We start from the raw sequence: 27281 nt of genomic DNA, 5'->3' as shown, positions 1-27281 counted from the left end.
TCTAAGGAACAATAGTCATCACCTCTTCATGACTGTTCCTCACTTTTATAAAATTAAAATTCTACCCCATACCTAGATTTTTGTGTGTTATAACCCACGCCATCTGCATGGGTCTGGGTGACCGGACCGAAATCTCCTAAAAAAATTTTCAGCCCATCAAAAACAACCTAAGGAACAATAGTCATCGCATCGCCATGACCGTTCCTCATTTTTGGCGTTTTAAGGTCATAAAACTAAAGTTTCGCTTGTTTATCTCATTTTTGTGTGCTATAGCCCACGCGAGTTCGGACAACTAGACTCGGATCGCCTAAAATTTTGCCAGCCCATATAAACGACCTTAGGAACAATGGTCATCGTGTCGCCATGACAGTTCCTAATTTTTTGGCATTTTAGGCAATACAAATGGAAATGCGTCAGATTCCCAAATTTTCGTTACTATTGTTCCTTAGGTCGTATTTGATGGACCATCTGCATTGGTTCGGGCGACCGGACCCAGATGGCCTAAATTTTGCTGGCATATAGGAACAACCTAAGGAACAATAGTCATCGTCTCGCCATGACCGCTCCACATTTTTGGCATTTTAGTGTCATAAAACTGGAATGGCGCCTGATTTCTAAATTTTCGTGTGCATAGCTCACGTTATATGTATGGGTCCGGGCGACCGGATCCGGATCACCTAAAATTTTGTCGGCTTATCAAAAACGACATAAGGAACAATAATCATCGTATCGCCATGACCGCTCCTTGTTTTAGGGCGCTATAAGACTAGAATTTTACCTGATTCCTAGATTTTCGTGTGCTATAGCACACGCCATCTACATGGGTCCGGGCGACCGGACCCGGACTGCCTAACATTTTATCGATCCATCAAATACGACTAAAAGAACAATAGTCATCTCGTCGTGACCGTTCCTCATTTTTTGGCGTTTTCGGACCACAATACATGAATTTCGCCCGATTCTCAGATTTTCATGTGCTATTGCCAATGCCATCTACATGGGTCCGGGCGACCGGAAACGAATTGCCTAAAAATTTTGGGCCGATCAAGAATGACTTAAGGAACAATAGTCATTATTTTGCCATGATCATTCCTCATTTTTTGGCATTTTAGGGACATAAAACTTGAATTCTGCCCGATTTTTAGATTTTTGTGTGTTACAGTCCACACCATCTGCATGGGTCCGGGCGACCGGACTCGGATTGCCTTAAATTTCATCGGCCCATCGAAAATGACCTAAGAAATAATTGTCATCACCTCGCCAAGACCGTTCCTCTTTTTTGGCATTTTGGGCCATAAAACTGAAATTCCTCCCGATTCTCAAATTTACGTGTGCTATAACCCACGTCATATTCATAGGTCAGGAAAACCGGAACCGGATCGCCTAAAAAAATTTCGGCCCATCAAACACGACCTAAGAAATAATAGTCATCGCCTCACCGCGACCGTTCATAGTTTTTTGGCGTTTTAAAGTCATAAAATTGTAATTCCGCCCGATTCTCAGATTTTTATATGCTATAGCCTACGCCATCTGCATGAGTTTGGGCAACCGGACCCGGATCGCCCAAAATTTTGTCGGCACATTATAAACGACCTAAGGAACAATATTCATCGCCTCGACATGACTGTTCCTTATTTTTTGGCTATTTATAACAAAAACAACAACAACAACAACAACAACAACGCAGTATAATCCCACTAGTGGAATCTGGGGAGGAAACTGTGTACGTAGACTTTACCCCTACCCTGGAGTAGAGAGGTTGTTTCCGATAGACCCTCGGCTCTCTCCCTCCAAGAACTCCCCACTTTGCTCTTGGGGTGACGCGAACTCACAACCTCTTGGTTGGAAGTGGTGGCGATTTAGAATCATAAAACTTAAATTTCGCCCAATTCCTTGATTTTCATATGTTATAGCTTAAGCTATCTGCATGGGTCCAGGCGATCGGACCCGGATCGCCAAAAATTTTGTCGGCCCATCATAAACGACCTAAGGAACAATAGTCATCGCCTTGCCGTGACTGTTCCTCGTTTTTATGCATTTTAGGGCCATAAAACTAAAATTTCGTCCGATTCCCATATTTTTGTGTGTTATATCCCATGCCATCTTCATGGGTCTGGTCGCCCGGATCCAGATTGCCTAAAATTTTGTCGGTCTATCAAAAATGACCTAACGAATAATAGTCATTGCCTCGCTATGACCGTTCCTCGTTTTTGGCATTTTAAGGCCATAAAACTGAAATTATGCCCGATTCTCTTATTTTCATGTGCCATAACCAACGCCATCAGAACAACCTAAGGAACAATAGTCATCGTCTCGCCATGATTATTCCTTGTTTTTGGCATTTTAGGGTCATAAAACTGGAGTTCCGCCATATTCTCAGATTTATGTGTTATAGCCACGCCATCTGCATGGGTCCAGGCGACCGAACCCGAATCGTCTAAAATTTTGTCGGCCCATAAAAAATAACCTAAGGAATAATAGTCATTGCCTCGCGGTGATCGTTCCTCATTTTTTGGCTTTTAGGGCCATATGACTGGAATTTCGCCTGATTCCGAGATTTTTGTGTGCATAGCCCACGTCATCTACATATGTCCGGGCAACTGGACCCGGATCGCCTAAAATTTTATCGGCCCATCAAATACGATCAAAGGAACAATAGTCATTGCCTCGTCATGATTGTTCCTCATTTTTTGGCATTTTAGGTCAATAAACTGGAATTGCACTGGAATTCCAGATTTTTGTGTGCTATAGCCGATGCCATCTGCATGGGTCCGGGCGACGGGACCCGGATCGCCTAAAATTTTGTCGCCCTATAAAAAACGACCTAAGGAACAATAGTCATCGCCTCGCCATGATCATTCCTCGTTTTTTGGCATTTACGTCCCTAGAACTGGAATTCCGTCTAATTCCGAGATTTTCTTGTGTTATAACCCACGCCATCTGCATGGGTCCGGGGCGACGGGACCCGGATCGCCTAAAATTTTGCTGCCCTATAAAAAATAACCTAAGAAATAATAGTCGCCTCGCCATGACCATTCCTCATTTTTTGGCATTTACGGCCCTAAAACTAGAATTCTGTCCAATTTCGAGATTTTCGTGTGTTATAGCCCACATCGTTTGCACTAGTCCGAGCAATAGACCCGGATCGCCAAAAATTTTGCCGACCTATAAAAAATGACCTAAAAATAAGTGATTGCATCGCCATTACCGTTCCTCATTTTTTGGCATTTTAGAGCCATAAAACTGGAATTTCGCGAGATTCTCAATTTTTTCGTATACTATAAGCCCACGCCATCTACATGAATACTGGAGACCAGACCCGAATCACCTAAAATTTTACCAACCCATCAAAAATGACCTAAGAAACAGTAGTCAATGCCTCACCATGATCATTCCTCATTTTTTGGCGTTTTACGACCCTTAAACTAAAATTCCGTATGATTCCCAAATTTTCGTGTGTTATTTATGCGTTTTAGCCCATAAAAAAGGAATTTCGCCTAATTCCCAGATTTTTGTGTGTTATATTCCATGCCATCCATATGGGTCCGGACGATCAGACCCGGATTGCCCAAAATTTTACCAGCCCATAAAAAACAACCAAAGGAATAATAGTCATCGTCTCGCCATGACCGTTCCTCATTTTTTGGCGTATTAGAGCCATAAAACTGAAATTTTGCCCGATTCTCAAATTTACGTATGCTATAGCACACGTCTTCTGCATGGGTCCGAGCGACCGGATCCGGATCGCCTAATATTTTGATGACCCATAAAAAATGACCTATAGAACAATAGTCATCGCCACCATGATCGTTTCTCATTTTTTGACATTTTATGGCCCTAGTATTGGAATTCCGTACGATTCTCAGATTTTCGTGTGCTATAGCCCACGTCATCTGTATTGGTCCAGGCAATGAACCCAGATCGCCTAAAATTTTGTCGTCCCATAAAAAATGACCTAAGGACCAATAGTCATCGCATCACCATAATCATTTCTCATTTTTTGGCATTTTAGGGCCACAAAATTAGAATTTAGCTCGATTCCCAGATTTTCGTGTGTTATAACTCACGTCATCTGCATGAGTCCGGGCGACCGGACCCGGAACGCCTAAAATTTTGCCGACTTTTCTAAAACGATCTAAGGAACAATAGTCATCGTCCGCTATAATCATTCCTCGTTTTTGGCGAAGGCCATAAAACTAGAATTTCGCCTGATTTTCAATTTTTCATGTGCGCCATCTGTACGAGTCCTGGCAACCGGACCCGGATCACCTAAATTTTTGTCAGCCCATCTAAAACGACCTAAGGAACAATAGTCATCGCCACGACATGACCTTTCTTCGTTTTTTAGCGTTTCAAGGGTATAAACTAGAGTTTCGACCGATTCCCAGATTTTCGTATGTTATAGGTCACACTATTTGCATTCGTCTAAAATGTTGCCGACCCACGCCATTTGCATTCGTCTAAAATGTTGCCGACCCATCTATAACGACCTAAAGAACAATAGTCATCATCTCACCGTGATTGTTCCTTGTTTTTTGGTGTTTTAGGGTCATAAAACTAAAATTCCACTCGATTCCAGAATTTGTGTGCTATATAGCCCACGCCATCTGCATGGGCCTCGGCGCACGATCCCGGATCGGCTAAATTTTTGGTCAGGCCATAAAAAACGACCTAAAGAACAATAATCATCGGCTCGCCGTTACCGTTCCTCGTTTTTTGGCGTTTTAGGGTCGTAGACCGATTCTCAGATTTTTGTGTTATTATACAGCGGGAAGTATTCATTTATTTTTTCGGTGTAATTCAAAATGAATGATATAACTAAAACCAAAAAAGAAGTGGAAGAAACAAAAGGGTACATATGGTAGTACATAAAGTACATGACAGAGTTATATGCTATGATACAGAGGATGTACAAATGCTGAGATATTGGCCGCTTCCCTTCACGTGCCTCTACAAAACATTTAGTCAGTTCCACGGAGGAGATGGAGGTTTGTACATAAAGTCTTGAGATGTTGATCCATAGTTTAAGTCGAGGTTATGGAGTTGCTCCATGAGCTGAGACCGTCTTTCTTTGAAGAAGTCCAGACGCGTTGTTAATTCTACCAAAGTGGAAGATGTAGCTGAGGGATGTCGGCTATAATCCATCGCCTGCTAAATTCATCGTCAAAGATCATCACAACATGACAATGAAGTTCAAAATAATCATATATGCGCTAGATCTAACAGAGGTCCGACTAAATCCAGACTCATGCCATAGAAAACCCACTATAGGAGGTTTTAGTGCTCCCTCGAAGAGGACTCCATTCTTAGAGCTCGAATTCGAGATCTCTAGTTAAGGGTGATCTAACAAAGTTACTAAACAACAAGTCTGATGTTGCTAAATCAAAAAGTGATAAGAGAAAACCATGCTGGCTAAAATTCCTATATAAGGAATCCTGCCAAATTATGTTATAGCATTTCTATAGCATTGGGGTCATCCAAGGGGGCATGAGTTTGCACTGTAGCCTATAGTGTGACCACTTGTTCATGAGCTGTTGAGAACGAGAAGCAGCAGAAGTTTTTATTTCTGTTACCTCAGCGGTCCTTGAAGTAGAACGCACGGAGGGAGAATCAATGGCACCGAGTTCATCCAAGGATAAACTAGTTGAAGCCTCAATACTCTTGGAATCACTTGAGGTTGTATCAAGAAATAGCTTTCGGGCAGGTTGTCTACTGCTGGGGCCAGATGTCAGTACTTGTCCTTTAACATTCCTCGTATCTGCACCCAGCAATTCCTGCATTAATTTCAGAAGTTTTAGCATTTATGAAAATTTATACACAACTGAAGAATATTGGATGAAATCATGAAAATTGTGATTTACTACCTTGAGGTCAGAATTTCAAGAAGATATGCATCTATCCTTTTGACAAATAATTTTCATTGACAAAGGAAAAAAAAGAGGCTTTTTTGGCCCAACAGTTCAGCTCTAACAGCATTAGTTAAATGCTCAAAAACCTTTTAAATTTCCTGCAGATTCTAGTGGTTACTAGAGATAATAAAGACGCCTAAATATCTGTCATTAGGTGATGAACTTCAACAGATAAACCTCACCCACAGAATATACGAGGCTATCATTTTTTCAGCTCCTAAGTCCAATCTCGGCACAAGACATGTGCATGGATCTAACAAGCTATAAAACTATAACATGGAACAAAGTAAGAAGTTATTCCACCAATTACAAGAGAGTAATTTCTCACAGCTTGTAGGTGGATATCTGCACAAATGGGAAGAGAGTTGACATTCACATCTTCAGGTACGAAAAGAAGAGGAAATGATGCAATAGCGGTAAAGGTCGAAAGAGCCTTTGAGTGAATCAAAGTATATATTTATGTAAAGATTGATCTTCCATGGTTTTTCAGCGAATCCCATGGTTACTAGCTATACGTTCTCAACTTATAGCTCATGTAGTACTAGAAGTAAAGAACTCATAAAATATACAGGACAGGGGTTTAAAATTTGCTCCCTTATAGACAAAAAAGCAGGGTCTCCAACTACAGAGTACTTATCATACAAAATTACAGGAAGAAGCAAGATATAGCTTAAGAGCACAGATAAGAAGATGCAACATCAATTACAGTGCGATTAAGAATTCTGAGATCCAGGTCGAGACCCAGATGGGATGCTGCAAGTTAACCTCTATGAATGAGCCAATATTGTGTAATGAAATGTGCATACCCATCATTATGCTGATTAAGCTATAAAAGATAAAAATCACCTCACTTCTCTGTCTTCTTTCATGATTACAGAAAGCAAGTGTTGTGTCAAAATCTTGCTGGAAATACTTCCTGCAAATAAAAACACACTTCATAAGGAAAAATTTATCAATAACATGTTAGATGAAAGATGATTTCACTTCAATCTCCCCCCAATTCTTTCAAATATGCATGCCCAAAGATGAAATGTAATTCCAATATCTCATGCTGAACTCTTTCTCAATTTCTATGACAAGGGAAAAAACAATGTGTTGCGGTGTTGTAACATGGAGGCAGTACCCACACCCAGATGCTAAATAATCCAAGCTTAAATAATAGGCACATATCCAACTGTTCCATCTTAGAAGAAAAGTATTGCCTGCTTTTATTTCTGTAATGCCTAATAATGGCTGAGTTGTTGGACACCAAAAGATACCCAACTTCCACAGCTGAATAAATCGTTCCTCGGCTAAAACTTATCTACACTTGCAGCTACAAGTCAAAGAACGATCACTTCTCAGCCGGATTATTACTTATCTGTCCCAATTTGCATGACATTCATTTCCATTTTGGGATTTCTAACGTATTTGATCCTATCTAGTCATAATATTATCTCATACGACTTTCACAAATTTCAGAACATTAGATTCATTTAACAATTAAAATTTAAACTTTGATGTTGTATTTTCTCTTCCAAGCAAATCTTTCAACTACTATAAAAATATTTTCTTGCATCATTACTTATATGAAAAGATTAACGTATAAGACTGTACTCAGTCAAATAGTGTAACAGAAAAGGGAACAGACAGTGCAATAAAATGACACTGAGTTATAAAACCATAAAGCTTTACTAGCTTAAAACTTGCTGAAGCCATCAATGTAATTAACATGAGGTTACTCCTTGAGTCACAACAAAACCACACATTTTCACAAATTAAGACAAATCAATCCTCTTTTCCTAAAAATAGACCAAATTATTCCTTCTTTTGTCATTTTCTCCACCATCTTCTGCTATAGTACATAAGAAAAAAGGGTACTATCACTAGCACTTGCAGTGGTATTAAATTATTCTCTGCTTCGAACAAAAATACACGGACAATATTTTTTTCGTTCGTTTTAATAGCTTAGATCATCATTTAAATGTTTAATCAAACTGAAAAGCCCATGATGAAAAGTTGGAAATCCATTGAAGAATTCTTCATAAATAATAAGTATTCCCTCCGTCCCAATTTATGTGGCAGTGTTTGACTCGGCACGGAATTAACGAAAAAAAGAAAGACTTTTGAAACTTGTGGTCTGAAACAAACCGTAGATATTTGTGTGGCTGTAAATCAATTCATTAAGGCTAAAGTAGGAATTCTGAAGATAATTGTTTCTAAATAAGGAAAGATTTGGGACCGACTAAAAAGGAAGAGTGCCACATAAAGTGGGACGGAGGGAGTATATTGTTAATGGCTGCATGCAACCAAGAAGTACATGAAATTGAAGCAAGGGACCTGAAAACATTCAAGACTACTCCAAAACTTACAGTTGAGAATTATGGTTTTGCCCATGTTGAAGTCGATCACAAGCATCAGATAGTGAGCCATAGTGATGCTGCCGTTGCTGATTAAGTTGATGATGCAACTCAGCAACTTTCTGCTTTAATCTAGCCACATCTGCTTCTGCCAGGGCTATCTCTTCAAGCTCAGCCCTAGTCTTTAAGAAAGTACAAGTCCTTTCAGAAACATAACAAAATCAACCAAAACAGGAACAATATAAAACTACCGAATCATCAATACAAACCTTGGAATCCATACCACGAGAGCCCGACAATTGTCCGGAAGACATGCTCAAACCAACTTCCAGTGCAGCTCTTAGATCCCTCTCAGCTTGTAGCTGTTCTTGTAGTCTTGCAACCTTCAACAAAATCACACAGTATCTCACACATTCGAAGATGCATAGAAGCTTGTGGAACAAAGAGTTTCATCAACTACAAGTGCACAGCACATCCTAAATTAGAATGAACACATAGAAGGAGAAGTAGAAATTTTATCAACGAGAAACCAGCTATATTTTCTATAGTGACCAAAAGACAAAAAAAAGTTAGATTAAATAGAAAGGAATGAAATTGAATGGGAAAGGTTAAATAATCACCCCCAAAAAAGGGTATAAATGACAAAAAAAGAAAGAGGTCGCCAAGAATATGGTTCAGTAGTAGTGTATATATGTAGATCTAGTGCAGCCACTACATATTTAAACACAGACCCTCCTGGAAAACGGAAGAAGTTAGCTAGAAAATACACAATTATTTGTAGGCTTTCTAGGAATTATTACACACGGAAATAAATCATACATCTTGCTCAAGAGCCAAGCGGCGCTCATGCAAGGCTTGCTTCCGTCTCTCCAAGCTCGCCTGCAGAATTGCATTTCCTCTTGCCTAGCAAAAGTTTAAGGTAAATGGTCTCAGAAAAAAGGAATGATAAGATGAATTACGAGGTCAAAGCCTACTGATGTAACTTACTTCCTTTGCAATCCTATGGCGCAAGTCATTTTTGGTAATCTCAAGTCTCTGTATAGCGAGCCTATCGAAAAGTCATCACATTAGAAAGGACATTGAATAATAATGGAATGACAAGATTTAAACTAACTCATTAATGTAATAGAGTATGAAAGTGATAAAGCATTTTATCTTTCAGTATTGAATGTATGATTTGAATCCAGAAAAATGTGAGTCATACAAATATAGAGAGGCGCACATACTTATAAGGACATCACATCCAAAACAAAGTACAAGTTTGTCATAGAACATTACTGATGAATATTAGGACACTTCAAGAGAGCACAAGTTTGTACAGAACAATCCTAAGACCCAAAACAAAGTACAATAAGAAAGGAAGTAAATATCCAAATTGATGCCACAGAGATATCTGTTGATCATCAATCTTCAATTATTTAATTTAAGTAAAAGGAAGTTGTCATATTGACATCATAGAGGCATCTATTTATCCCCATAAGAGTGAATGATTACATTTCAATTAGATGAAACAAGTTTCTCTAGACACCACAGGAGATAGAGAGAGAGAGGGAAGGGAGGGGGAGGGGGGGGGGGGAAGTTAGTGGAAGAAGCCGTACTCTTCCTCTCCAGAGGAATCAATTGATTCCGTTGATGGCGTCTTTCTGGCCTGTGCAAAAGAAAACAAACAAAAGATCAGATTTCCAATGTCAGCTGTCATCATAAGGGTAACAGACACAACCCTTTCATTTGTTTTATACTTAAAGCAAGTAAACTAAGTTTTCATGCTACTGATCAATAGTTCTCACAAGCTTGATTACCTATTTAAGGAAAATAAAGCAAATTGTTGTTTTTGCCCGACATATTTAAAGTTCTATTAATATGATTATCTTATCCCAGTCAGCACTCTCATTTAGCTGTGGTCTCCACCGGTACAGCATGCAATGACTAAGCCTGACGTTTCAAGCCCGAGAAGTTTCCTAATTGCAAGATCTACATATGCAAAAGGTAACACAGATAATTCTCAAAAAATACAGAAGTTTCAAAATTTGATTGTTGTAGACACTAGAGAAACCCCACAGATTTGCAGATTAATGCCCACATAAGTTAAACTAAACACGTGATCGGGAAAAAAAAGCTCCATGTGTTTAAGAAAAGAAACTACGCAACTAACTACAACTGAAAAGGTGTTTAAGCAACAAAAACTAAATAGTTCAAGTGAAATCAGTCGACAAAAGTCAAAACTCACACTGCTTCTCCCCCAAAAGGTTGATCTTTTGACATTCAGGTTAGAAGGAGTTAGCTTGCTGCTAGTCTTGTCTGCATGTGAATCAGGTCCGGAGACACCATGAGGTGGCCCAGGATCCCTAGATGAGAGTATTTCACCCATAGACCGCTGAGACTCACTAGTAGCTAATTCACAAGGACCATCAACCTCATTTCCACATCTTTCCAGCTGTTCGCTGAATGGAACATTAGAACCTGCAAGGGGCTGAGTATCCACAGTTGGTTTTAACGTCACTCCTTGTACACGACTATCCCTAGGCGATCCAACATCTGAATCATCACCGCCGAAACCCTGCATATCAAATTAATGCACACCCTAAATAAATATCTACAGAAATCTAATACACCCAGGGCAGGAAATTCTAGTTGCCAACGGTCCATATAAGAAATTAGCAGAATTCAGGCTGACACAAACCAGAGTAACTATATCCTCGTACAGAAAGAGCCATAAGACGAATTGACTGCAATAAATGCAGTAGTAGCCAATTTTTAAATAGTTGGCAGACATATATGAACCAAACTTTTTCATTTATTATGTTGGTTTGACTATAACAAATTTAAACAAATCATGTACTGCACATATTCCAAGACAAAGTATCCTAATAAGACTATTCATTGTTAAATCATTTTATCACAATTTACTGAGTAGGGAGATACATCTTGCCTACTCTTAGATTTGGTCCTAGAGCACCTATAAATGTCTACTTTTAGCTTGGATAGCAACGAGAGAAGCCACTCTCATCGCCGAGGATTGGAGAAAGAGGACGGTACTCCATGCCACTCAGTGCTCTGTGCGGAAGAGACTGGAAGGATGCATTTGTGAAGCACAGTTTGGAATATGTTGTCAAACATTTGATGTCAGCTACTGTCAAACAATTGAGGAAGAGGAAGGTAATCCATGCTACTTGGCTGCTTTATCTTATCTCCAATGTTCCCTGAGCCGAGAGTCTATCGGAAACAGCCTCTCTACCTTTATAAGGTAGGGGTAAGGTCTGCGTACACAATACTCTCCCCATACCCCATTTATGGGATTACACTTGGTTTGTTGTTGTTGTTGTTGTTGCTGCTGCCAGCTACTATCAAACATTTGACGTCAGGCTAGACATTTAGAAGGAAGAGGAGAAGAAGTAAAGTATGGGAAGTGGTCACTGGCAATTATGTGTACGATTTGAAAAGAGAGGAACAACGGAACAGAATTTTTCGAGCACCTACGAGATTTGATTATCATGGATAAGTGGGTGTGCTTTTCAGAGAATTATATCTGTGTCTAGATTCTTTATTTTTGCATGCATATCATCCACAATCATATTAATGGAATAATTGCTTTCTCAGAAAAATAAAAAAGGCTGTCATAACAGTTCAGATTCAGCAAATAATACAACTTCAAATAATAATAAATGAAGAAGCTGGAGAAAGAGAAAAGAAGAAATCGGTAAGTGCAATGGAAAACGGAAACACTTTATTCATGTCTCAGGACCGAGGAAGAGAAAGAGCAAGAACCTTATAATCATAAAGATCACTGGCAGCAGAGCCACTGCTTTCACTTAATTTTCCACTCAATACACGCTCACAATCATCGTCAGTGTCTGGGTCAACCTCATTTTCAGCATCATGATAACCATTGTCCTTCATATCCAGATTTTCATCATCTGACGACTCTTCACTCCCACTATTTCCAAATTGAGAATCTGCTGAAATAGAGCACCTATGAAGATTATCATCCTGTAAGCAAAGCCAACAAACAGCTAAGCTCAACTATCACAGTAAATTCTGCAAAGGACAGAGCTAGTTCAACAAATATGTACGGTAGTAGGATAGACCAAGTAAGTCAATAAACAGAAAATATTTTCATGAGAAAGAGGAAGTCTTGAATGAACTAAAAGAAAATAAATGCAGAGAGAGATGAAAGGGTATCCCATGGGAAAAAGATAAACGCCATAAATAAAGGAGAATGGTGAAATAAACTCATAAATAAGGAAAAAGGACAAAGAAATTGCACCACAAAAGGGGAAAGAAATGAACTCTTAAGCCACTTCAGTGTTTTAATTTTTGGTGAAAGCACTTTTGTCAGTTATTTTGGAGCCACTTACATCAAAAATATTCTCATATTCCTCAAGAAGTGTCGTAATGATAGCCTGGGCATTGTTTGCTGCATTAGCGGCAGCAAGAAGCTGAGCAGAGTTATCTCCACTAACGTCAAAGTCATCTTCCAACTCGCATTCACCCGCTAAAAGAGGGCGTAACAGCAATGGTGCCATACAAGCAGCAACAGCAGATGGAGTCATCCGATTTTCAGATGCATGTGAAGAAATTGTATGCATCATCTTCAGAATTCTACGGGAAGAACATTATAGGTTAGGTTGGTAAACTGATGCATGAACTTGAAGCTTAAAAAAAAAACAAAAAATACTTCTTTCACTAGTATACAGAGTTCATCTTCCTCAAATAAAGGTGTAGGATAACTACTGTGTAAATATGATTCGAGTTACTGTAGAACTGAGACTATAAGAGTATCTCTATTCTCTGTCTCTATCCCTTTTATTTTCCTCACGTTTGTCAGAAGTATATTGAAATATTGCATCTTAATAAAAAAAGTATATGGACAAAGAAAATTAATGAAAGTGGGCAAACTTTGAAAAAAGTCAACCTGAGCTCCCAGAGAAACAAAATGCGTCAGACAAAACCTTATACAGATTATAGAATTTTGAGTAATGGAACAAGACCATACAGTTAGAACTTATCCCCTAACAGTAGTTGAAAGCTTTGGGATAACCCGCTCAGCACTAAACATTTCTCTGGGATTTTGATTCTAGTATCCAGAGGGATTTTCTTTTTTTGACAGATAATTAATATCCGGACGGATTTTGCAATTCAATTGTCTAAGACTCTGTATATCTATCAGGACGTTGTGATACCAATTAGAAGCAGAAGACAACAGCACCATAAAAGATTCCATGAAAAACTGAAACCCAAGGATCCAATCCGAATCACACGCAGACTAATCAGCAAATACAAAATGGATCTACCTCTGTAATAAGCGCCTATTGGGTTCAGGAAATGTCTCAAGAATGGCAGAGCGCATAGCATTGACCCGAGCTTCCTTCCGATCGATTTCTATTATGGCCAAAAGTGGAACAACTTGAACTTAGAAAACCAATTGCTTATGTGTCAACAGTCTAAAGTGGAGAATATTAACTGATCATAAACAGTAGTCCATGTAATCACAAAGAAAAGAAAAACTCAAGCAACCAAGACATGGATCTACAGTAACTTCAACTAAGAAATATAAATAGACTGGTACAACTCAGGAAGTATGTAATGGATGTCCTAATTTAATCACAACTGATAATCTAGCTGAGTTCCAAGAATAATTAACTAAAATCTTAAAGTTGATAATTTATATTATTTGACTGCTGGAAGCAAGAAAGTATCATGAACTCGGGGAAAAAAGGTGGAAGATGGCAACGGTTTTTTTTTCTTTCTTGGCAGGTATGGAAGATGGCAAGACATCATTGCCTAAAGCTGAAACACATAGTTTAAAGTTTCTTTCATCTCTGTTCTGATTGTCATTTGAGAGAAGTCTCGTCTTTTGTCTTTAGTTTTTTTTGGCTAAATAGGTATATAGACACCCGCACTAGCACGGAATTCTGTTTCCGGCCCCCCAACTCCACGGGGGCCAGGTTTTCATCGAGACACCTGAACATGTTTGAAACTGCTATTCTGACCACTGACCGAGCTTCTGTGGCATTTATATTGTTGAGTTGGACATAGTGCGTGCTATACATGACTTTAGGGAGCGTGAAACTAAACAAAAAATTATAATGTAATAAATTTTGTTAACTTTGAGGAAAAAACATGAGTTTAAGCCCACAACTTGGGCACCTTTTCGCTATAAAAGCAAATAAACACACGAGTATAAAAGAGACTACAAGGAATAACAAGAAAGAGAGCCACGTGGTGACTACAAGTAACAAGAAAATTAGAAATACTCAGAAAATGGTTACAAAATCTCTTATGATCATTTCTTAGATTCTGTTGAATTGTATCAAATCCATTTTCGATTTTAAAGCGAGAATAGAATCCAGAGCAGCTAAGAAAAAAAATAGAGTAGCTTGCAGACCGGACGTCATTGCACACTAGCTGGTCAGTGGGGGGTAAGAGATAAAGGAATTGGAAATTTACTTACTGTAAGCTTCCAACAAAGCGGTGCAACAGGAAGCAGGAACAGGAGATGATGGCAGCTCACGAAGCACATGCTGCATAAATGTAGCACCAATTATGTTGTACTTAAAGAGCATCAAGATATAAAAATGAGAAACAACATTAGGGGGGAGCATCAAATGAGTGTAAGTTCATCAAATATTAACCAATACCTTGACGCAGTCGCCAATTACATGAGCATCCTCTTCCGGCACAAATTCAGTTTTTCCTATGGAGATCAATTTGAAATCAGCAAGCTAAGGAGAATCCACGATTTAACAGGACAACAGGACATATAATAAACCACCAAAACAGATTCTCCTTCATGTTCTTTTTCAAAAAACAATTAGCTAGACCACATCCACAACACTAAAAGAAAGGAGAATAAAAGCAGGGAGAAAACAGAAAGAGATAATGGTCGTACACGAGTTCTTGTGAATAGCAATTATTTCATCATCAGTTATAAAAACTGATAGATCGGACAAATAGATGGGGCCATTGCATTAGAAAACACAGGATTGGACCACTAGTGAGACCCTAGTTCTGTTGCAAAGCACTACATTGACCTTTACTCAAATGCAATCGGTACTCTACACTTCATTAAGGGCATTTCTGCGAGGAGCAATGCAAAAGCAAGCGGGAGGAGAAGCAATGCCATGAACATTCTGCTAAGCCTGGAAAACAAAAGCTCCCCCTAAAGCAGCTAGCTTTGGTTGGACAGCTGCAATGGAAGCTTGCTTGACTTAGGACGAGTTACAGGGAAGGGATTCTCCCTTGGAAACAGATGCTTCTTATGTGAAGAATCCTTGGAATCCAATAGACATCTCTTTTTCCATTGCAACTTCTCTTGACATATTTGGCCTCCGAATATATTTGGAGTAAGTTGGATGATGCCACAAGATGTGAAAGGCCATCTCACTCTCTGGCAGAATCAGAAGTTGGACATGAGCTTGAAGCCAACTTGGAAGACCATCCCACTGTGCATTATGTGGACTACTTGGTTGGAGAGGAACAATAGGTGTTTTGAAGGGGAAAAAACAACATATTTCATTCGTAAAGTATAGATGCGTGCAAACTTTTACTTGTGAAGTAGGGGCAGTATGCTGAAAAATCCAGCATTTCTTTTGGATTTTTTCGAACCTTGTTGCAGCAACTGTTGAGGTTATCTGGTTTGGATCTTTTGTACTTTTGCAGTACCTTCAGTACTCTTCATTATTAAAACTATCTTACCGCAAAGAAAAAAAATTGCTAAACCAAGGTACAGACTATAACAATCAGAGATAAGAATTACACAACCAAAATGCATTCCAGACCTAAACAATACTTCAATTTCTTGAAACATAGCGAAATTAGATGGTACAGATAGACAACCCTTTTTGAAATGTGAAGTACACCCAACAGATGGCAGTCATGCAGTAGAGCAGATGTACCTTGTTCGTATTCTTTTACTCTCCGCTCCACTTCCTCGACATCTGCAGATTGTCGCAATATACCTTCGACCTTGGTTCCTAAATAGGCAGTTTATAATCAAAATAATTTACGCTAAATGACATTGTATAGTCGCTGTAAAAATAATAGCCGAAAAAATGTATAAAATTTATATATATTTGTATATATATACATTCTATATGTTATATACAAAAATTATACAAATTTTATACACTTTTTCGGCTATTCGTAAATAGTTTCTGGCACGGGCTAAAAATGATAATACCTCAATAATTTACAAACATAACCTGATCATCATTAACCCCATTCAACATCCTCAGTAAGTGAGAGATAACAATGTGAACATCATAATATGTGATTTAAGCAGATATTCAATATTGCAACAAGTATCAGAGTAAAGGAAAATAGGTTCAGAAACTAAAGAGAAACAAGAGAGAAATTGGGGCTCTTCACAGACTCAGAATTTCCATCATTCAATTTCCTCAAGACCAACGTAACACCCAGAGCTTATAGAACAGCTATTTTTTTATAAGGTAAATAATTTATTAACAAGTGGGGACTAACCCCGTATATAAGTCGTGTTCCAAAAAAAGAGAGCCTACACCAAAATATGGTTCTCAACAAAAGAGATCCAATCCTCTATACAAATAGGGACCTCATGAGTACACCAAAAAGAAACTAGGAACGAAAAACTACTTTGCAATAATCCACAAAAGAAACTGGAACAGCTATATAATCCACAGTTTATATCAACGCTCCTCTAATTATAATCAACAGCTTGTAGAACATCTTTATAGCTAATAGGTATGCACAAATAAGAAAGAACAAGTTTGGGTTTGCTTCTTGTGTTGAGAATCAATATGCCTGAGCTTTCTAGATTTTCCAAATTTTCTGGCCATAAGTTGTTGGAAAATGGAAAATTTCCAAGCAATATCAATATCAAGTCCGCCTTAATCCACGTTTCCAAACACAATAACATCTAAAGTTTATCCAACAAAAGATATTACACCAACCGAAAAAGGTTATCCAACTAAAGTAACCACGTAATTTAAAGCAAACAATATTTCAATATTACTCTTGCACAACCCATATTTCAGGAGGGAACGGGTTGCCTTACCAAACTTCTCGAGAAACCTCAGTGCCTTTTCAAGAAATGATGGGCCTCCATCTATATCTTCTAAGGCGAGCAAAATTGGTCTTCCGACAACTAAAGATTTAACAGGACGTTTATCCCTCCCTGAATAAAAAGAAACCTGGTCAGATCTTTACGCCCTAACAACAAACAGGGAACAGGCAAGTTTTATCTGGACATAGCAGCCAAATCTCATCTGGAGCATTAACAATGTAAAACCGGAAGTCTTGGAAGATAACATTACTAACATTGATGGAAAGACCCTTCAATAGAATCACCAGTGTCATTTCGGAAAATGCCATTGTGTCCCATAACAAGAGCAGCACTAGGTGCGTGTGCAAGAGCATGCTCTAGGGCGGTCTTCCACTCGTACAGATCCTCCAATGTCTCTGCCTGCAGTTCAAAAGATGATTTCTACTAATTTATGATCCAGGAATAAGTATACTTTAGCAGGCATGGGAGCTTGGTGTTGGGTGTGTGTGTGTGTGTGGGGGTGGGGGGGGGGGGGGGAGTTCATACATTTTGGAATTGTTCCTACTGTTAACTATAACAGTCCACTATATATATGTACTCATCAGGCTTATCTAAGACGATAATAGGCCTGTATATAGTGTTTTGCTGAAACAAAATTATTTAAAATCAGTTACCCTTTTCTCACAAAAAATATTTAATTTCAGTTTGGAGCACGTCCTTGAGTTGCAAGTTCAGGTTTCTATAATCCTAAAGTTAAAGAGTATAAAGAGACCAGTGTAAAGTAACCCGTGGAGTTTCAAACTGTTTAGAAAAGAATAACCAGAAATTCAACTTATTTTGCTGCCCAACTCCTCCAAGTAAATTGCCTGTAACATGCATTAAGAGTTCCTGGAATGATATTTGTGTTTAGAAGAGAGAGAGAGAGAGAGAGATAAATACCTTAAGAGTAAAAGCTCGCCCATCACGTCCATCGGGAAACAGAACGGTCAAAAGCTTTTTATCTTCTCTAACGACAACACTGAATAGCAAGGAACTGTAGTAAGAGCAAGGCATAGACTCCGAACATACAAAAATAACAGACCATGATTCATTTATTACCTCCCTGAATTATTCAAGTCAATTCCTCCCAGAGTTAGATTCACTTCACCTCCTCGCTGTGAAAGTGTACTCTACATGAGGAGCGTAATGAATCAGTAGCGTTCAGATGATAAAATCAACAAGAGAAAAAGCTTCACAACTAAAAGTTAATACATGCATTAAGAGTAAACGAGATCTCCAGACTTTAAGCATCCAAATTACCATTTAAAAGCAAATTAGACCACCAGTTCACATAGCCTTCCAAGTCTTTTCAATATTAATTGGGGTCGGCTATATGAATTCTCCATATCAACTGTACTCTATTCATGTCCATTTCATTCCATTATCAAATAACTTCCCTTTTAAGGGAAACTAAGGGTTCTCTAAATTCAAACTTATCCCGGCAAATTACATAAGTTACCCCCTGAACTAAGGACCAAATCCCTATTACACACTTTTTGCGGACAAAAATCACCTTACACACTTAACCTTTCTAAAATGTGTCTAATACACACCTCTTTTGCTACGTGGCATGCGCGTGTTAGTTACACAAGAGAAGCGAGTGAGTGCTAAAAATTGTGTCTGAAGCTTATACGGATGCCATGTGTCCAACTTTTAATTGTTTGTTCATTTTTTGAGTTATTTTCATTTTTCTATTCCCCGATCCGTCTTCGCCTATGACATTTTTGCACTCCACAATTCACCTGCACACAGAATATCCACTGAGTTTTAATTCACTGTCATGTTCACATACTCACCATCCACAATTCACAATCATCAAGAAGCTCATACACACATATTTTTCATATATTTCTTCACCTGAACGCTGCAAATTTCCCATAGAAACAGTCCCGTCTACTTCTCTTTACCCATTTGACATTGCAGTAGTCTCTTCTCCATTTTCACATCACCCATTTGACAGAAACAACTCCAGTGATTATTCCCTTTTTTTTTTTTGTTGGAATCTAATTAGTGATGGATTTTGTGGTTGAAAATGAAAGAACAATCTTGCAATGGTGGTTTCTCGAGGGAGTAGAGGTGTATGTGGGAATAAAAAAAAATGGGGAGAAGAGGGGTTTGTGGTTGCTGGTTTGTGTCCTATGTTTTGAAAAATGGGGGTCTTGATATAGGGAAGGGGGAGCATTGTGGTGGGGGCTGAAGATTATTATAAGATGTAATTAGGAGGAATTTATGAGTTTTGTTGAGGGAGGTGACTGAGGGAGAAGATGGAGATGTTGCCGACGAGGGTTCCGGACTTCCAGCGAGTTGTTTTCTTTTTCTTTTTCTTTCTGTTTTGAAAAAGGAGGATTTTTCATTTTCTTTTTCTTTGTTTAAGTTAATGACACGTGTCATATCATTACTGGCGCGTGGTATACACTTGTTAAAAAAAAAGTGGTCAAACACAGAAGAGGTGTGTATTAGACACACTTTAGAAAGGTTAAGTGTGTAAGATGATTTTTGTCCGCAAAAAGTGTGTAATAGGAATTTGGTCCTTAGTTCAGGGGGGTAACTTATGTATTTTGCCAACTTATCCCTATATAACTAGTTTAATTCCAATTAATTAGTATTATATATATGGATCCTTAACTTTTATTATATCCTAATCTTAACTAAGGTTTCACTGATGCAACTTTCCTCCATGTGATTTTGAGCAACCTCATCCCTTTTTAGTACCTTCGGTCATCAAAATAACACACTTATGAGCTAGTGTATCAGGAGGCCCACATATGACATAGTCAAACAATTTCAAACGCCTTTTTCTCTTCTTTTTTTTTTGCATGTGTTACTTTCACCCGTTGTCGGATGTGATCCTCCCTTTTCTTTTTTCTTCCTTTTTCATAAATGTGGTGTTCGGGCTAGGTTTTGCGCACCTCTATTATTCTATTGCATCACCAATACAGTAAACCTGCTCACTAAGACTTTAGTAGATTGGGAGAAATCACTTTTATTGTCTCGACTGAGATTTGAACCCTGGTTTCCCATTGCATTCATTGTGCTTAAAGCATTCTGACAAGTCATTTTTAAGATCTAAACCGAAAAGAACCCTTCAAGCAAGATCATGTAGAATAGGCATTTAAGCAAGAAGGGCACGGTTCATTCAGGAATGCCATTATTAGAAGACTAGGTATGTGGTAATTTTGAAGAATCTAAAGATAAATCTTAACCAAAAGGGATGATGATGATGATGCAATAAAAAGATTTTTTTAAAAATGGAAGGGACTAAATAAGCAACTTTTTTGTGAAATTACATTCCCCATTGATGTGAATAAGCAACTTGTTATTGTTAGAGTTCAACGAATCAAGACAATGACACTGCTTGCTTTTATCAAATTTGATCCTCCTTTCTTTTTCCTCCTCATTCTTCTTCAATGAAAAAATTAAAGCTTGAAATGTGATACTTGATTCTCTAACCATTTTCTCAAAGTTAATGTTGCTTCTGATTTTGTCCATTTGTTATTCTTTTTTAAATAAACTTATCCTCTAATGTACGGATTATAATATGACACAAGTTATTATGAGGTCAATCAGTTCTTCTTGCTCAAGTAACATGACTAGAACCTTTTTTTTTATAAGGTAAAGATTTTATTAATAAAGGTACCAAGATGGTACAAAGGTTACATCAAGAGCAGCCAAACACCTGCAGCAGCAGAACTTCAATTACAAGTTTCCTAACGGATCCAAAAACTCTAAATAGTGATCCACACTCTCAACTAAACGTCATTTACACCAAAAAAATAATTTTATCATACAATTATTTTTAATCCTAGAGATGTGAATCCTCCTATTATCAAAGCAAGCATTGTTCCTTTCTTCCCAAAAGGTCCAAAAGATGCATAAAGGAATGGTCCTCCAAAGCTGCTTCTTACTTCTTATTATCTTCTGTCCTTGCCAGCTAAACAGTAATGATTTTATGTCTGAAGGCATAGTCCAAGAAACACCACTCAAATTCAAGAAAAGCTCCCAGCACTGTTTAGCAATTTTACAGTGGATAAACAGATGGTTAACAGTTTCCAACTCTTCTTCACATAAATAACACTTGTTAATTAGACTAAATCCTCTCTTTTGTAGATTATCTTGCATAAGACAAGCTTCTCTGATGGCAATCCACCCAAAACAAGCCACTTTGGTAGGCGCTCTGGTTCTCCATAACATTTTCCAAGGCCAATTAGAATCATAAGAATCAGATTGTTTCTGGAGAAGGTTATAACAGCTTTTAATAGAATATTGCATATCACTACTTGTTGTCCGTACCAATCGATCCTCCTTGTTTTGCTCTATCACTGTTGTGCTCAACAATTGGAGTATTTGACCCACTTCTTCCATCTCCCAGTCATTAAAACCTCTTCTGGAGTTTAATTGCCAGCCATTTGTGGAGTAAAACTCGGCAACATGTCCATCTTTGATAATAGAGCAATTATATAGGCTTGGAAATCTGTTACTTAACCACACATCCCACACCCATACTTCAGTCCAGAATCTGATTTTACTTCCATTTCCCAGCTTCAGTCTAGTGTGTTGTTGAAATTCATTCCACAGCTTACTAATATTGCTCCAGATATTGCCTTTTGTAGAACTGTGAACAGTTGCAAGCCTCCATGTATCCTTCTTCACATATTTGGCATCTATAAGTTTTTTCCAAGTGCTTTCCTTTCCATCATTGTATAGGAAAACAACTCGCCGGAAGTCCGGAACCCTCGTCCGCAACATCTCCATTTATATAGTGAACTCTTATTGTGCATTCTCAAGTTTCTAACCCCCATACCTCCTCCCTTTTTAGCAGTTATTACCTTTTGCCATTTTACCAAATGTAGCTTCTTTCTATCTGCATTTCCTTCCCATAAGAACTTACTCCTCATAGTATTTAACTAGAATCTTTTTATTTGCTAATATAGATGATGGTTCCAATAATGATCCACTGTAAGTTTCTTTCATTTTTTCTCACTATATTTTCTTATTTGATCTTTTCCCGTACTATGTGAATTATCTTAGGCTCCTCAGATGTTTGGTTTATTCTTAAATGGATGTTGAGCCAATATCTACATGTATGGAAAAAGATTCTACTACCTCCTGGACAAAATAAGTGTCTTTTAAAATTTTGCAAATTACTCATTAATCTCTTTTTGTAAATGTAAATTAGCATGGAAAGACTTTACAAAGGTGTACTTATTATTTATCAGGGCAAGGATAAATTTAAAAAAAGATAATGCCTTCTTGATTAAAATGATATTTATTTTGGTCCAAATTTGTAAGTCCAAAAAGACACTTATTTTGGACAGAAACAAAGAATTCTGGAGAAGAAAAGGAGAGGATAAAGGTAAAGGAGTTGTTATAATTAATTGAGAGGTAGGACTTGCATAGTGCCGTGTGTCAAATAAAATAAAATGGCATGGCAAAATTGATAACGAATATGTAAAAATTTCTCACTGTGTGTTTTGCCTTATGCAATATACAGCACTCGTACTACTCTCTCATCAGTTTTGTCACATGAAATTGTTGATGTCAAACCATGTATTGACAAAACCCATGTGAAATAATCACTTTCTAGAAAAAAGAAAATCATTTTAGTTTATCCATATTCCATCAATTACATTTGAGTTTGTGAACTGCTACCATGTCAACATAAAGCTTATTTCTCTAGGTCTATCTTAAAATATTTGGTGCCAAACAACAAGTTTTGCCGATCCAGCGGACTCTTCCTAGTGGGAATACAATTTTATTCAACAGATATGTGGTCCTATTTGCTTCCTTGTATTTATTCAAAAGATAAGTGATCCTATTGCTCATTTTCTATAGAATAGCATTTTGCACATTAATAAGCATGAGGTAAGATATGATGTATTGTGTTGCTAATTAAGTTGGAAAGCGCTTTATGCATCCTTCAAGAATGATTTCTTGTTCCCTACAGTTTAAATTTGACAGTTTAGATAAACGGAAAAAATTGCATTTAATTCAGCTAATGGATGTAGTGCGCATTGGAAGTTGCAGACTTATTGCTTTTTATTTGTCGCGTGGCTCCAAGCAAATTCGAAATTTCAAATTCTTGAAGAATATGTGTTGCAACTTCAAAAGCACACTACGTTCCTCATGTGAATTGAACTTCAAAGAGCAAAGAGAAGGAAAGAGTAACTTCTAGGTGTTTTCCTAGAACTAAATCATCAGCTTGAATTCAAGCTACGATTCTCTCTTTTCTTTAGAAATAGAATATGAAACCAAGTAAATAGTCGAACAAAAATATCAACTTTGGAAGTAAAGAACACTCAGAGAAATTATACTGACAGGATCATTCTTGAAAAAGACCAGAGATGTACGTGTAAGGATGAACCAACGCTTTTTCCATGACTTCCAACCTAATCCTGCAGAAAGTTATTCTTTGAGAATTAGATGTCAAGCGACCAAATTGGTCAGATAATCAGAGTTTGCTTAATAAATTGAACTGCACAGAACTCTGCATCAACCAACTAGTGCAAGCCCAAAAATAAGTTCTACAACACTTAGATTGGACCAGCAGCAACTGCAAATCCCAGCATTTCATTTTGTATTTTGTTTTGACCTAATGTATTGAGCATTTGAACTTATCCAAGAAAAATGTACTGAGTATTTCAAACTCCTATTCTCCTTTGGACAGTAGTTCTTTAACATATTCCTTGCGTTTGCGGTTTGCTGTAGGTGAAGAAAAGCTGGTGAAAATAAGACAGTTTTCTTATCATCATTTCAATCAAAAGTGTCATCTGCTAAAGGGTATGAATACCTAGCAGGGTAAGGAACACTAGTGCACACTGATCTCTTAGTTTCAATCTCATCAGTAATGGAACCTACTGCCCCATCACAATCTAAAATCCTCCAAATATTGGACCAGCCTTCTCAGAATAAAGGCAAAATTACTCTTTTTATTCTGAAGGATAATTTTGAACTCTTTTAAACCCGAAAAAAGTGCAGCCCTTAAGTTATATATAATATAAAGCCAGCATCAAGTAAAGGCTTGTTGACAGAGTTTTAGGCAACTAGTGCCTAACAAATAAGCCAAATCATGACGGACCAGTGCAATAATCATCAACATAAAGGCATCAAGGAAACTGGAAAAGCATTACGGACCTTTTGAAGAGATAAACAGTGGCCCACTCTTGAAAACCTGCAAACAATTAGCCAGTTAAAAAATTGAAACCCAAGAATTTTAATTGCAAAGCACGAATAGAAGCATCTAATGCTAGTTAGACTGTCAGGTCATAAGTTCTTAAATTTAGATATTTCACGCATTGAACAAAATAACATAATAGATATTAGACATCTATAAGTACGTATGTGTTCTATTTATCAAATCATCAATACATCCCTCATCTTCTCTTATTATTTCAGATGGTATCAGAGCCTCTATAACTTTTGGTAGAGATATAAGTAGCTTTTGCCAACTGGCTCGCAGCAAAAAAACATTCCTTCTTTTTCAATTATTACTTGGTGGGAAATTCTTTTTTCTTTTTCTACTTCTCTTTATAATAATGGTGTGCGAGCCAACTTGTTCGCATCTCGCCTACTCCAGTAAGTACCACCTGCTATTCTGGATAACTCTACCACCAAGACTTAGATATAAGGCAAGCAATCGCCTAACCTTTTTCCTCTAGTAGGATTTGACCCGGATCTCCCGTAACTGTTGTTCTACCTGAATCAACCACTATGTCATTATTCACCAAGTCCCGAATTGTAGGTCAGCGGCCCTCGGGGATTTCTTGATTCTCAAAAAAAAAAACTTTGCTCTAGCGATAAGAGTACATACGTGATTTGGGTTAGGCGCACATCACAGCTTCAGATCCTACTTTTACTGAATCACAAATAATATGGTTGTAATTGACTTCAGAATGAGCCTATTTTGCACTAAATTGCAACTTCAATTTTGGTAAAATAAGTGTAACTCCAACCAAGAGATCATAATTTCTCTAATGCAAATCACTCGACTATAATTGACTTCACACTGACCCAATTTTTATCTTTCTTTAGCTTATCCTTTGAGGAAAACAACTGCAAAAGTAATCAAAATACCCTAACTTCATTAATTTGACTATAATTGACTTTAGAGTAACCCAAATTTTACTTCTCTTTTCTAACTACGTTTTTTGGGGGAAAAGATATAACTCCTACCACCTAGAAAAAAAAAAAGGAAAAACTCCTACATCTTACAAAATAAAAATCATTTGATTATCATTGATTACAAAATGATCCAAAACTAACTCTAATCCAATCCAAAAAATTTATAAAAATAATCCTATTTTTCTGAAATAAGTATTTGACTATAATTGACTTCAAAATGACCCAGAGATTCCTTTCTATCTATCTTATCATCTGGTTAAAACAACATTAAATGAAAATCCTAAAAAAAGTCCACGGAACATTAACAGAAAATCCTAAACTTTTTAACAGATGACCCCCATTTTCTCTTATATTTCTATCTTATCCATTAATTAAAACTGGTATAACACCATCAAAACATAATCTTTAATATCATACTATTTCACATTGACCCAATTCTTTTTCTGAAAACTCCAACTTATCCATTATGCTAAAGAACTCTAACCCAATTCATAAAAAGTCTCAAATTCTTTCATTTTGACCATCCGTGACTTCACAATAACCCCGCAATTTTCTTCTCTATTACCAGAGAAAAATCTTTCTTTTTTAACTATACCAACTTGCATAGACACAAAACCTTCCTCTCTGTTCTTTTTTTTATAATAAAAAAATCAGCAAGAGCTAGTGGCGCACAGTTCGAACTTCCGTAGATAATAGACTCGTACCTCTACCCTCCTCGACTTAAATACCATGTGTTTGTCTGCGACAAGGTTTAAACCAATAAGATGCGTCTAACCCACACATCACGTGTTGCAATCTTACCACTAGACGCAAAATCTTCTTTTACAATTCTAACCCTTTTTTTATATAAGTACAATCTAACTTATCCATCGGGCTAAAAACTATATCCATTTCAAAAGTCCCAATTTTCTCAATTTTGACCATCATTGACGTCACAATACCCCAGAATTTTCTTCACTATTAGCAGCCCCAAAAAATCCTTTTTTTTAAACAATGCCTACATAGACACATTTTTTCTTTTCCAATTCTAACTTATCCATTAAATTTCCAATTTTTTCCCATTTTGACCGTCATTGACTTCACAATGACCCCACATTTTTCTCCCTTTTTTTTTAGATTATGCCATTCTAAATAAACCCAATTTTTTTCTTTTACTATTCTAACTTATCCATTAGGCTAAAAGAAAAACTCTAACCCAATTCATAAAAAGTCCAAATTTTGGCCATCAGTAACTTGACAATAACCCCGCAAATTTTCTCCTAATCCCAGCAATAAAACACATAATCATTGAAATAAAACATAGAATATAAAAAAATTTAAAAATAAGAAACTTTACCGTATTTGAAGTACCAATTCGTGGACGCTCAAATGCAGCAAGTGAAGCCGACATTTTCATAAAGGGGTTCAAAATAGTGAACCCCACATTGCAAAAAATATGACACAAAATAAATAGTATCAAGAACTGAGTTGAACTTGGATCGAGAGTACAATAACTCGGTTTTAACTCAGTAAAGGAGAATCTAAGTAGGAGATCTAAAGGGTTCTAATAATAATTTGCTGCTGGTGAAAGTAGATTGATGAAGAAGAAAGAAGAACCAAACAAAACAACAGAGAGAGGTTTGTGGGTTGTGTTGTGTCTGTCTATTTTTGTTTTGAGGTTTTGGGGGTGGGTGGGGTGGGCGGGTAGGGTGAGTTGGTGGAGTGGATTGTAATAGTGGTAAAGTTGAGAATTAATTAACTTTAGAGACACTGTTTGACTGACTGACCAGATTTTTATACTAATATTTATTCTTACGTTACATATTAAATTGAAATTATTATTACGGCCATTATTTAATATCGAAAAGTATCACACTT

General features: G+C 37.4%; 1 protein-coding gene across 4 annotated transcripts in view; it reads right to left on the bottom strand.

Annotated features, from left to right (window-relative positions):
* LOC104115906 (rho GTPase-activating protein 7-like) overlaps nucleotides 1–27065 on the bottom strand; it is a 41236-nt gene extending 14171 nt beyond the window's left edge. The window contains exons 1-22 of one of the 4 annotated variants that reach the window (XR_011412278.1): nucleotides 26761–27065; nucleotides 24438–24474; nucleotides 23622–23698; nucleotides 18366–18436; nucleotides 18207–18285; nucleotides 17543–17687; nucleotides 17280–17399; nucleotides 16144–16221; nucleotides 14887–14942; nucleotides 14700–14769; nucleotides 13540–13627; nucleotides 12604–12847; nucleotides 12014–12235; nucleotides 10476–10805; nucleotides 9847–9896; nucleotides 9236–9296; nucleotides 9068–9151; nucleotides 8518–8631; nucleotides 8261–8430; nucleotides 6756–6825; nucleotides 5574–5758; nucleotides 4800–5148 (exon numbers count right to left, since the gene is read on the bottom strand). Coding sequence is in view for 3 of the 4 variants with exons in the window: in XM_009626628.2 (XP_009624923.1) it covers nucleotides 4966–5151; nucleotides 5574–5774; nucleotides 6756–6825; nucleotides 8261–8430; nucleotides 8518–8631; nucleotides 9068–9151; nucleotides 9236–9296; nucleotides 9847–9896; nucleotides 10476–10805; nucleotides 12014–12235; nucleotides 12604–12847; nucleotides 13540–13627; nucleotides 14700–14769; nucleotides 14887–14942; nucleotides 16144–16221; nucleotides 17280–17399; nucleotides 17543–17687; nucleotides 18207–18285; nucleotides 18366–18436; nucleotides 23622–23698; nucleotides 24438–24474; nucleotides 26761–26820 (2613 nt within the window). In the remaining variant the exon portion in view is untranslated. Of the gene's footprint in view, nucleotides 1–4799; nucleotides 5152–5573; nucleotides 5775–6755; nucleotides 6826–8245; nucleotides 8431–8517; nucleotides 8632–9067; nucleotides 9152–9235; nucleotides 9297–9846; nucleotides 9897–10475; nucleotides 10806–12013; nucleotides 12236–12603; nucleotides 12848–13539; nucleotides 13628–14699; nucleotides 14770–14886; nucleotides 14943–16143; nucleotides 16222–17279; nucleotides 17400–17542; nucleotides 17688–18206; nucleotides 18286–18365; nucleotides 18437–23621; nucleotides 23699–24437; nucleotides 24475–26760 lie in introns of those variants that run through there. The other 3 variants (XM_009626628.2, XM_009626629.3, XM_070188584.1) reach the window with 3 other exon arrangements.
* Nucleotides 27066–27281: the final 216 nt, after the last annotated feature.

This window comes from Nicotiana tomentosiformis, chromosome 11, assembly GCF_000390325.3.
Source record: "Nicotiana tomentosiformis chromosome 11, ASM39032v3, whole genome shotgun sequence".
NCBI classification, from domain to species: domain Eukaryota; kingdom Viridiplantae; phylum Streptophyta; class Magnoliopsida; order Solanales; family Solanaceae; genus Nicotiana; species Nicotiana tomentosiformis.
The sequence above is the reverse complement of the archived record's forward strand: the minus strand, read 5'-3'. Positions and strand labels throughout refer to the sequence as shown.